Below are 13,255 nucleotides of genomic sequence, written 5' to 3' on the forward strand. Positions count from 1 at the left end.
ATCATGCACTTGCGTACAATCAAGAATGAAATAATGTTTCTCCCATACCAACAGTGTACATAAATTAAGGAAGACAATAACCACAACATATATCTATATACATTACACACTGTACAAGCCAGTAGTATACTGTAAATTGAGTTTTCTAGCAGCAAAAAGTGGTGGTTGAGGACAGATTGTCCGCCAGATGCACTCACAGGAACTTAATGCTACTGACCCTCTCCACGGCCACGCCATCTATGGTCAGCAGGGGGTGGTGCACTGTGCAAGCCTTCCTGAAGTCGATGACCATTTCCTTGGTCTTATCAACATTCAGGGAGAGGTTGTGTCTGTTGCACCATGCTGTCAGCTGCTCCACCTCCATCCTGTATGCTGACTCATCACCTTTGCTGATGAGACCCACAACTGTAGTATCATCAGCGAACTTGATGATGTGGTTGTTGCTGAATCGGGCAGTACAGTCGTGGGTCAGCAGGGTGAACAGCAGGAGGCTCAGGACGCAGCCCTGGGGTGAGCCTGTGCTCACTGAGATGGTGCATGATGTGTGGCTGCCGACTCTGACTGACCGCTGCCTTTGTGTCAGGAAGTCCAAGATCCAATTACAGGTGCCAGTATCCACCTCCAGCGACCTCAGCTTTTCCACCAGTTGTTGTGGTATGATGGTGTTGAAGGCTGAGCTGAAGTTGATGAAGAGGAGTCTGGCGAAGGCTTCTCGGTTTTCCAGATGGGACAGGGTGAGGTGGAGGGTGGTAGATAGTGCATCATCTGTGGACCAGTTGGTCCGATAAGCAAACTGTAGTGGGTCCAGATTTGTGGGGAGGCGGGCCTTAATGTGCTGTAAGACCAGTTGCTCAAAACACTTCATCGCTATTGGAGTGAGAGCCATGGGACGGAAGTCATTCATGCAGACTGGCATAGGTGCGACGGTTGCGCTCTTGAGGCAGGTGGGCACTACTGCTTGGCTGAGGGAGATGTTAAAGATGTCTGTGAAGACATCCTTCAGCTGTTCTGCACAGTCCTTGAGAACACATTCAGGTATGTTATCTGGACCAGCAGCCTTTCGGGAGTTAACATTAGAGAAGGCTCTCTTCACCCTGGCTGGAGACAGATGTAATACCTGTTTGCTGGGTGCTGGTGTCAATTTATGTGCTGTGGTGTTATTAGAGGCCTCGAAACGCGTGTAAAAGTTATTGAGTCTGTCTGGAAGGGAGGGTTCACTGTGGCATGTTTGAGGGGCTGGCTTGTAGTCTGTTATGGTCCAGAAACCCTGCCACAAGCAGCGTGAGTCCTTATTGTCTGTGAAGTGGCTGTTGAGATTCTGCCCATACTTCCTCTTTGCCTCCCTGATACCCCAGGACAGATTAGCTAAGAAAGGTGCACTAGAAGGGCAGCCAGTGCCTGAATCATGTTGTCATGATCCCACTTCAGCAATATCACATCCTGAGCTAGTTGATTTGAAAAATGCCCAACAGAGTGATCCACTTATATGCAAAGTCATGAAATTAAAGCAAAACAATGAGATGATTACGGAGGGTCCATTCTCCAAATTTAATGAGCAGTTAATGGTACGACAATATATTACTGTACAAAACACCTTTTCCATGAAGATCAGAATTGCGCCCTTCATTTTCCTTACAGAGTTAAGAGTAACTTCAACATACAGATTAAGAAACTTGGGGAGGTTTCCTGCGTATGTGTCTGTGCATGTGTTGCAAGTCGGTATGGTGTTCAGTATGGTGAGCTTTACTGGCTTTGCGCCAAATATATCTTTTACAATTTAGGGAGAAAAGTTCAACCTTAGACCAGATCATAGCACATTTTCCCACATGGTTTGGGCTGACTGAATGAATCTTTTGGCATAATTTAGACAGGCTTGGGTGTTCCTTTTTGTAAGAAAGGGTTTCCGTCTTGCCACCCTACCCCATAGCCCAAACGTGCACGAGAGATGGTGGTCACATGCAAGGAGTGACCGGTACCTGCCAGAAATTCCTGTAGCGCCTTCAGTGTTGCTGTTGGCCTCTTGATGATAAGTTTCCTCCTCGTCCTCTCAACAACTTTGGAGGGTCATCCTGATCTTTGCAATGTCTCTGTGGTTCCACATTTTCCCAACTTATTGATGATGGTGCTCCATTAGCAGATGATGGTGCTCCATTAGCAGTGCTCCATGGTATGTCCAGTGCCTTCGATATTCTTTTATATCCCTCTCCTGATTGGTACTTTTCAACAATTAGCTCTCACAGTTCCTTTGGCAACTCTTTGCGGACCATGGCTCTCCCAGTAGGACGCAACCCCAAACATTCAAGCAAATCCTACAGCAACAGCTGACTTTAATCTGGGTTTAATCAGAATCCATTTCATTTATGGCAGGTGTGTGCTATTTACCGACAGGCATGATTTTGAAAGTGGTTTGGTTAACTTTAAATTGGTTAACTTTAAACGCAACTAGAGCCCCCATTATGAAAGGGTGTGCAGACCTATGCAACCAGGGTGTTGTAGTTTTTTTTCATTTAAAATGTTCCTAATAATTACCTATTTGTTTTTTCTCTGGAAGTTAGTGAAGTCAAAGTAGCCGGACGCATGTGTTCATAGTCAGTTATTTGCAGAGTTGGAAGGGTTACTTTTAATATGTATTTCACTACAGATTACAGAATACTTGCCCTAAAATGTAATTTGTAACATATTCTGTTAAATTACTCAGGGTAAGTAACGTATTCTAAATACTTTGGATTACTTTCTTAATGTTCTTTACGTTTTTTTTTAATGTTCAAGTAAGGTTCTGAATGGTTATTTTTAGAATGTTCGATCACTTAGCATTCTTGTGATTAACATTTTGGCACCCCCATGTTAAGTCAATGAGCATTTCATCAGTTTCTTCAGAATTATAAATATTAATTCAAAAGCTGTACATTACACGAAAACAAGAGTTAGAAAAGGCACGAACCACCCTAAATACATTGCGAGTGAGAAAGGGTAGCTTTACAATTTCATGTATGATATGTGTAGTGTAAAATTGTTGGAGTAATCACAGTTTTGAACATGTGAAATTTCACTTGTTTTGTCACTATCTGCTTGTTAGCAAGTTAGCTTTAATACTATAGCCTACCTACTAGCCTACTAGCTAGCTGAATAGCTAATCCAGTGCAGCCAAACTATGTAAGATAGCTAGCTAGCTAGCGATCAATATTAGCTTAAATAGTGAAAAAGAGAACTTACTTCAAGATGCTTCTTCAGGTTAGAGGTTGACTCTTTTGAAGCGGATAGCAGTTTGGTTGCTGGCAAACACAGCTTGCACTGTACTGTTATGTTGCGACCTTATTTGAAATTTGAAAGTAAAATGGTCCCAGTATTTCCATGACATAAATGCGTTGTGCTGGTTGCTTTCTGTCTTACTCTCCATTCTACTGTCTTGGTACAGGCTGCGCGCTTTTTTCTTCTTTTTTTTCATGAGGTGCATATGTGAGATACACCCCGGTGTTGCCTATCATTGGATAGATTTTCCAACTGAATAAATATTAAATGAACATGAAATTAAATGAAAAAAATCCAATGTACTCCCTTAAGTAATCTAAATATTTTTAAAAAGTAACTGTAATTTGATACCGTCAATACCATCAATTTAAATGGTAACTGTAACGCAATACAGTTACTCATATTTTGTATTTTAAATATGTAACACTGTTACATGTATTCCGTTACTCTCCAACCCTGGTTATTTGGCCAGAGATAACAGAACACAGATAAACTCAAGCAAGTGATCAGCATGAGGAATCCAATCATGTACTTCATAAACATTAAAAGCAACTTAAATTATGCAAGTCAGTATAACTGTTGAGCAGTTCGCAAATGAACAAATCCTTTTCAACAAATCTTTTCAGTGTACTGTATGTACTGGTTTGCTAGTCCAAAAGATTCATTTATTTGACCCATTAATCAGGCAACCTCTTCATTATGCTTTGATTGACAAATACATCAGCCTACAAAAACCTAAAAAAACAAAAATGCCTGTGAGTGGAGGACAAGTTATATCAAGGTAGGCTGCTTTCCAGGCAGTGTATAACGGCTAGTAGAGTCATTGAATGTAAATGCCCCAATCACTGAAGGAATCAGTACACAGTACAATGATTCTCTTTCAGTGCCTTCAGGTCATTGATCCACTTCTTTCAGTTCATGACTGGCTGGGTCTGCTGTAGTTCACAAAGTCACTACTGATTCGTTCAGTCTTTCAATACATCTCGTTCAGTGAATATCATCCAGTTTTTCCCCATACATCTCGTTCAGTTAGTTCGGTGTGTCTCCTTCTCCAACCACAGGGTGACTCCATCAGTGGACATACTGTGCAGTACACTACATCTATTATGGAAAAATAGTATGCTTGAGATTGCAGCATGCAATAAAAACAAGTCTGCACTGTCATTTTAAGGTAATTAGATTAGGCTATCATAGAATTAATAGCCTACTTTACTAAGTAAGATACTATTTATCTACAATGGGATTACAGCACTCCTTTGTAGCAGTGAAGCTAATTCTTTAATTAGGCTATTTAACTTGTTTAGTCACATAGCCAGTGCGTGAACTTTGGCATTGCATGGTCATCAGCTGATCACCAGAGAGCATCATGTTTACTGAGCTGGCCTTTTTCTCCCTTAACTGACTTTGTTAGTGACCTGAATATTCAGGCTGGAGAGAACAAAGTTAATACAGTGGGGACAAAAAACATCCACAGTATGACCACAGTACATTTTTTACTTTTTTATTTTTACATTTTGAATTTATTGTTAATACACTAATAACGTAATGTTTAATAGCTTTGACGCCTAAAAAAATTATTTATTGCATTCTTTGATTTCAGAACCTCATCATGGGGGGGGGGGGGGGTTATGGAATGAATCAGTGACGCAGTGAATGCATCTACATACTGAACTGAGCAAAATTCAGTTCAGTCAACAGAATGGTGCACAGCATTGCCAGGTCTCCAGGAAGGATGTATGACAAATACATCTTGAAATGCCAAATCAAATTCCTACTTTCTCAGCTTGTAAAGACAACAGTAGTAAAGTATAATGTAACATATAATTTGTTAACATTGGCTAATTTTAAAAAGAAAACTCCATGTTACCATGCATTGGTTTTCATGAATTTTGCATGTATTCCTTTCAACTTTTCATTTTTAAAGCAACACAATTCCCATGCTTAAGACTAGTTTGTGGTTTTATAACAATCTTGGCATCATAATATTGATACCTGGAATCATAAAAAAGCCAAAAATATGCTAAAATAACAAAGCTTTTGTCAAAGCCAACCAGTCATTGAAAATTTCCCCAAATGTCACATTTGACATAAAAATAAGCAAACTGGCAACCTGTTGGCCATTATTTTTATTGTTTGAAACAATCATTCACAACACATCTTATCATCCATCTAAGTATCCCAAATACATGGGTAAGGATGCTAAAATTGCTTACTGTGTCACAAACCACCACACATGAGAGTCACTTAAGAATAGTCACAGTAACAGTAAGTAACAGTTGGAACACACGGTCAGTTTTACGGTGTGTTCAAATAAATCATTCAAACCCACAGTGTAATATCACTACAGAGTTAGCAAGAAGTATATCTGTGGAAGAAATTCCTGTAGACTCATTATGTTCAATCTGATATAGGCTAGCCTTCTCTTGTTTTACGCATACGTGGCTAATATGGCTTCTGCTCACTCCCCTTAATAGTTAATCAACTTTGCCGTCAAGGATGACACCGTGTGCGCTATGTTTCTAGCTTATGTATGAGGCACCGTTACCTTGTGATTGTATCTAGTTTGTCTTCTTTTGTGAAAATGTTCCCACCATATGTATCCGGTAACCATTACTTTACTCACAGTCTTTTTATTTTTTCAACTCTAGGACAAAATATATATTCGACCTTGTCTATGCCTGAGTCGGAGAACCGCAGCGCTCTGCACTTCTCTCCATGATATCATGCAGTAAAGCTTGATCCCGACCGAAGTCTCTGGTTGTCTGAGAATTATTCTGTCTTTAAGCAATATCTGTCTTTCATCTGATCGAGTTGGGATAGGATAGTTAAAAGCACTGAGATGCTGCAAACAAAAGGATGTAACACAGCTGCTGCATTGAAGAGACCAAACAAATCGGCATAATGGCAGTGGCTTTTGAAAAACAATTTATTTAGAATAAATTAACAAGAAAATCCATCATCTAATAATATAAAGCGGATTCCAAACATCTGGAAACAAGAGCAACTTTTTGTTTTACAATTGTAGTCCTTAAATAAGCATACATTTCTTCCAAGGTTATTCATTTCACTCAGGATTCCCTAAAACAACCATGATATGGACTATACTAGTTAAAGGAAAGGGTCTCTGCGTTTCCTGGTTAAAAGTGGCCCAAAGCAGAACAGAGGGGTCCAAATCAGGGAACTGGTCTATGTGGACCAGAACTGTAAAATGTTCTTCAGAAATCTTTCACAGGCAAGCACCAGAGAGAGGGTGAAAAACCGGCTCCCCTTTCCCAAAGCCAAAAAAGAAAAGACAGAATGTTTGAGAATTCATTTTGTTGGGGATGAAAGGTAAGGAGAAACTCTGGAATTCAAATCCACATACAGAGAGGAGCACTACTGAACTCTCTTATCGTTACATCAGTGATACAGTCAGTAAGAATAATTTGTGACAGAACTTTTCAACTTGGTTATCTTACACAGCAAACCTAAATCTGAGTGTGCCCCCCTCCCCCATCAGCATCACCTTTTCCCACCACACTAGCACTGCTGCAAATACAATGGTCATATTTCCCTTTATGCACAAAATGACATCAGATTTATTTTACATATACACACAGTTTGGAGGATGGGGGGTGCACAATCACCATCAGTCAAAACATACAGAGGAAACAAAACATTCAAGAAAAAGCAAACAAAAATTTTAATAATACATTATATGTACATATGTTGTATGTGTATGTATCTAGCCTACTTTTTTATACATTTATGTGTACAGTGACTTCATCAGAACTGACAAGCTATTGTGAATCTACGGTTTGTTTGCCATACAAACAGTAAACATGGGCTTCAATTTTGATTTTGAATTCAGCACAGCTGAATTTGATATTCTAATGACACCTTTAAGAAAAACGCATACAAGTCCACTGGTTACGGAATGGAAAATCTGTAAATGGGTAAAATATACTTACAGGCAGGTTGATAACTAAGAAACTACAACCAAGGGTGGACTGGGTTTTTTGTTTTGATGTGCAATTTATGCTGAGGTTTTGATATGGATGTTTTCACATTAAACAAATGAAAGTTTAAAATAAAAATCTTATATGTATATATATATATATATATATATATATATACATACAACATTATGAAAGTAAGCAATCCCATCAATGCTGCAATATCTGAGTAAAACAGGCCAAAGAATGCAAGTAAAGACCATGTTGAGGTCAGGGATGAAATTGTTGAACAGACCATACGTCAAAGTAAGCATATTTCCAAAAGTACTATTTCCAGAACTGTAAACAATGCAAAAAAAAAGTTTCAAGGTGCAGCCTCCAAAACAAAAAAAACAAAAACAAAAACAAATCACAATACAAACGGGTATTTCTGAAAGGGCCTGAAAAGTCCCATCACTGCCCCCTAGTGCTCAGCCATTCACATAGCAACTCATACTCAATGTGCATCTCCAGTTCCTCAATTTGCCCCATTAATGAGTGTGTTCCTGGAAGGCATTATTTATCTTTCATAAACAAATGGTTTGTAACTGCCATTGCAAAAACCTGTGTAGGAAGGTAGTGTTGTCCACCCACTGGTAGCCATGTTCTGTCTGACCCTGGGTTTCAGACCATGGCTACCAATGGCCATGCACTGACAGTACATTGTACCATCTGACACTCAAATTGCTGCAAGACAGCAAAAAATAGAACTCATCTGTGTTGAAATAAGGCTGTCTGAGGACTGTGGAGTGTATGAGGAGAAAAGCACAAACTTGTGAAGGACAACGGTTTCCTGTCTTTTCAGAGCAACCTTTTTAAAGCATATTACCCCACCCCACCATGATTTACGGGGCTCCTGTGTTGTCTGAACTACACTGCAGAAGAAATTTACAGCATCCTGTGGATTTAAAAGTGCTTTGTTTCTTTGTTGGACCCCATTCCCCTTCCATGCTCACTTTAGTGCAACTGCATAAATCTGCTCCTATTCTCCCTAATATCAAAAATGTCAACATTGCCCTATGACCTTAATTTTCACTAGAGACCATCGCTGCAAAATTTCTAGGAAATAGGCGCTATTCATAAATTCACATCACACCAGCAAAAAGCCTTAGAACTGCCATAAAGTGTGTGTTATGCTTCATACACTGTCCCCTTGTGTTCCACAGTAATAGTGCTTGTGGTAATGTGCATTATATAGTAATAAATCAAGAAGGAATTTTGTTTTCATTAGTTTTCAGTGAGAATTCAGTACAATTTGAGGAGCTTAGAAAGAAATACAAATTTAGCAAATATTGTGCAATTTGCCTTATGTTAGGTTTTAAGATAAATGAATACTGGTAATGTATAATTGATCTGCTTTATTTTTATATAACTTGAAAGTACGCTGGCTTGTACTGACAAACAGAAACAGCAGAACTAGCAAGCTGCCTATTATACAGTAACAGAATCCTTCTTAAGACAGCACTGCTGAAAATGATTAAAACATGCAACTATGCTATACCAGCAAAGTGTTCAAGTAATGCCGTTGCAAATCATCTAGCAAATAAAAAGTTTAGCAAATGGTATAGACACCTCTCATAGCTGTTAGCACAACCGTTAAAACACTTGCAAAAACAACGAAAAAAAATGACAGAATTCGATTTCAGCTACCATTCACATAAAATCAATAGAAGCACAATGGTGGAAAGGATGGCATTTTCACTTTGCTAGAAGCTGGTTTGATGTGAACAGGGCTTTAGTTGTCTTCCTGTGGTAACTGAAGGAACAGGCGTTGCTGCAGGTGAGTGAGGTGGCACATTGTTATAATTCAACCACAAGAACCATAACCCCACCCATATGAACACAGCCTTGTGCAGAGAATCCTACGGCTCACATGCGTGGTCTGAAGCTTTTCCATTGCAATACCAAGATCTGTGTGCTCCACAGGCTCAAGGCACAGAATCATGCACCAGTAGGGCACAGACACGCATCGTACTCTGCTCCACTTCCCCACCCACATGCCAGTCACTTCACTCCATTTTCAGTTCTCAGCCATACCCGTCCCTCCATTGGCACTCACTTTCCCCTTGGACTTAGAGCGGAAAGAGAATCGCTTGATGAGGCGCCTGGAGAAGCTGCCAGACTTCTTACGCATGGCAGAGCCATTGCCCAGGTTGGAGACATCCTCGTGGGACTGGCTGAGGCTGGGGTCTTTTTGCCCGTGTCTCCGCCGAAAAAGCAACTTGGTGCCACTGCGGAGAAAGCCCACTGATGGGCAGGGGGAAATAAATGGATACAGATAATTGATACTTCAGCTTCAAATGAGTCATGAAACAGACATAAACAGCAACAAAGAAGAGAATTCAAATAGTGATTAATGTATGTACATAGTACACAACAAACACTGCACACTGGTGCACTTTTGCATGGTTGTAAAATGAAAGTAGTATGGACACCTTTTTGGATGAATGACCAGTAGTAATGGCAGGGCCCTGAAAACTTCCAGGAATCACAAGGCATAACTACAACCAATATCCAGGCTGCAAGTACAGGTGCAATGTCTGTGAGAAGTGCCTCTCAGTTTTCACAGCAGAGCAAGAGAGAGAGAGAAAGAGATTGCAGTCACCCAGCATTTAATTCACACTTTCAATGACATCACCCTGAGAAGTCAGTCCCCCTACAAATAGAGCAATAATTAAGCAACAACTTGAACAGATGATGAAAGATGGGGTCATCAAGCCATCCATGTCTCCTTGGGCTTGACCTGCAGTCCTACTAAAGAAGAATATAGGTTTTGAGTGGACTGTTGTCAACTCAACAGCAAGATGAACTTAGAGGCACACCCCACACCCAGGGTACATGAAATATTGGAATCACTTCAAGGGTGTGTCCTTGAGCTGAGGTCCCATTACCAGCAGGTGGCCATGCATATAGACAGTATTCAGAAGACTGTTGCTGTAGCATCTTTTGGCCATCAATTTCAAGGTTTTGGCATTTTGCCTTAAGAGCACACATGCAACGTTTCAACGTCTGGCTAATCAAGTGCTTGGAAACCTGAAACAACAGTGTTGGTTCATCAGCACTGTCCAGAGCACCTTATTCATTGGCAGCAACATACTCATACCTATGCATATTTGCTACAACACTAGTTCCAACCATCCTGTACTGTTTCCTCAAAAGTCCACTCGAAAGGCAATGGGACAGCTGAAAATGCTCCTGAGAATTCTGCAGGTTGCTTAACTGTCTTCTGTCAGAAAAGACAACTGGACATACTGTATGTTGAAGAATGAGTTCCTAACAACAACACAAACCCTCCAATGAATGATTCCATATCAAATCACCCAGTTTGAGAAATATTTTCCAGGTCACCCTCTCAGATTCCCCTGAAAAAATCACAGGTGGTCGTATACCAAACTTATGGAGAAATCCCAAATATTAGGTCTGTATCTCTAATAATAGTCTACTACAGTCCTTTGAAATTTTAATAAATTGTATGCATTTTGCCGAACAAGCCTTTCCAGAGTCCTATTCCTGTTGTTTCACCCTTCTGCTCTTTTGCGTTTTGGACTAAATGCAGTTTTTATTGGGGTTTTATTCTTTTTGTATTTTCTGCTACCTCTACAAATATCCTTGGGCAATGGATTGTGGATGTATTTCCTTTTTTCTGAGTAGGAACAAGAGTACGTTTATATGTTGTGAAGCTGAATGAAGTCAATAAGAATATATTATGAACACTTGAAAAAGTGAATGTCTGAAGGGTTTCCCCCAGTTTATCACTGTTGTTTGCTAAACCCAAGCATTACAATGAGATTTTTTTTGCTTGAGGGACTGGTGGGAAAGCTTTAGTGAAATTCAAGCAACAAACTATACATTAAGTATATATAGATGAGTATATAGTTAGCAAGAAAGTTCAGTTTCACCACTGAAATGAATTTATGCTGAGCTGGTGGGCTCTCTTATTACCTATGGACGCTAACTACGTAACTCAATGTGATTTATTCTCTTCTTCATTATTTTGCTAGCTAAATTGCTAGCTAAAATCCTTCATGCTACTGACAGATACCCATCTGTTTCTCTAGCTAACAAGTCAGCTAGCGTTTGCTTGGAAAAAAAAAAACACGTTTTCCCACAGAGAAGCTTGATAACTAGCTAACATCTAACATCCAGGAAAATGTTGTTTATTGAGGAAATTCTGTCCACAAAGACAGTGACAATTCAGCTGACTTTAACTGTAATGTTTCTAAGCAGCTTTTCAAATACAGGTAGTGTTAAGCTACAGTTCTGTTTTCTTTTGACAAAAGAATTTCAGAACCCATAACTCATCTGTTACTCACTCTTCAGCTTAAGAAAACATGACCTTTTAAAACACAGATTGGTGATAGTGTTTTTTTTATTGGTAGATCCTTTAACATTCACCTGTCAGTATTCAATGAACTCTCAGCTTTGGATACTTCCTTAATTTGCTTGGATACTTTTATGACAACCTAAGCATGGGTTTCATTTTTTTGGAGGTTGTTGGCTCTTCCTGTCACAAGGTATGTAAGTTCTTTTCTTGCCATTATCAATGTCTGCTCTCTAATACATGCAATGCTAAATGAAAACCTGAGACTGTACATGGAGTTTAATGCCACAGTCAGGGTAAAACCATCAAGTTAGAGGCACCTTTGTGGTCTTTGAGGCTGCGGGTCTCCAGAGCACCTGTAGAGCCCGTCTCAGATTCCACATCATCCACAGAGGGTCTCTCTGAGATGTCAGAGGGTGTGGTCTCATCTGGGTCATGTTGCAATGCACCAGGGAAGCTGGCTGTGTAGTGGTTGAGGGCTCCAGAGGACTGCTCCCCCTGCAAGGCTGCATCCATAGCTGCAGCATAACCAATTGATAACGCTGCATCATCTTCTGCAATGGGAACCTAAGAGAGGGATGAAACATTGTTCAGCTGTTAAAATACCCTGCAGTTCCTTCTACTGACCCAAATTTTCCAACTGCAACTGCGCACTGATTGGCTTGGCCAATGACTGCCACTGCATGGCTATTACTACAGTCAATTTTTTTAAACTGCAATTATTGCACACCACTTACATTTCCCTTGTAAGATCATTTCTGTTTGTTATTGCAAATAAAGAACTGGGATGTTTGTGAATTATGTTGATATATTATGTTTCATGACAAGCAAAAGTGAGTCAAGTAATTCCTATAAACACCGTTACAACTGTAGCAAGGCAATAGTAACCACTGCATAACTGTGTGCTTAATACAAGCACACTGAAAACGGAAACAACTGACCTTTGACACCCCAGAGATGATAAGCGTGCTCCTCTTGGTGGGCGTCTTCTTTGCAACCTTGCTGGCAGACTCTGTTAGCTGTCTAATGGCTGTTTCAGCTACAGGGTCCAAGCCATTAGAAAGATGGGTGTCTGCTGCAAGAACAGAGAGGCACATGACACCCACTGAAAATGCACAGGACTGTGCCTTTCTCACAGTTAACAATGGAGACCCTTTGTCCCTAAGGAATATTTTAAGATATAACACAATAAAACCGCTCATGGGAAAACAGGCTCCTAGTTTTCACACTTACCCCAACAGCCCAAAGCACCCTGAATATAAATAAACTTTCACATCACATGACGTTGTTAACACCAGCAGTTCAAGACCATGCAGTCATTAACAGAGCAAGTGCAAGTTTTTTGAGAAAGATTTTTTTTGAGATAGACTTTTTCCTTTTTCCATCCCAACTTTGGAATGGTCAGCTATACACATTGAGCTTGGGTCACCAGGTAACATCCTCTGCCCTCATGTAGGAGCACTGAAGAAAAATGAATGCAACCTTCCAAAGCACTCACTCACAGCTAGTAGCTACTTTTTCCACTAGGAATTCCCCACTGCACCACAGGAGGACAAATACCAAACATAGCATAGGTAGAACCCCCAGGGATATCATCTTAAGAGCTCATAAGCACTTCACTAGCAGCTATGGAGTGCTATTGACAAGCAGACTCGAGCAGACATTACCAATGCAACTCCAGTGGAACGAAGCCAATTAGATTCTGCCACTG

General features: G+C 40.2%; 1 protein-coding gene across 4 annotated transcripts in view; it reads right to left on the bottom strand.

Annotated features, from left to right (window-relative positions):
• Nucleotides 1–8,911: 8,911 nt before the first annotated feature.
• The window catches only part of c2cd2l (c2cd2 like), a 48,757-nt gene continuing 44,413 nt past the window's right edge, over nucleotides 8,912–13,255 (bottom strand). For 3 of the 4 annotated variants that reach the window (XM_036524674.1, XM_036524672.1, XM_036524671.1), the window contains 3 exons: nucleotides 12,486–12,619; nucleotides 11,865–12,111; nucleotides 8,912–9,470 (listed from right to left, as the gene is read on the bottom strand). In XM_036524674.1, coding sequence (XP_036380567.1) covers nucleotides 9,244–9,470; nucleotides 11,865–12,111; nucleotides 12,486–12,619 — 608 coding nt within the window. In that variant the 3' untranslated portion in view covers nucleotides 8,912–9,243. The remainder of the gene's footprint in view (nucleotides 9,471–11,864; nucleotides 12,112–12,485; nucleotides 12,620–13,255) is intronic. The other variant, XM_036524673.1, reaches the window with a different exon arrangement.

The sequence above is a fragment of the Megalops cyprinoides genome, chromosome 3 (genome assembly GCF_013368585.1).
Source record: "Megalops cyprinoides isolate fMegCyp1 chromosome 3, fMegCyp1.pri, whole genome shotgun sequence".
NCBI lineage: Eukaryota > Metazoa > Chordata > Actinopteri > Elopiformes > Megalopidae > Megalops > Megalops cyprinoides.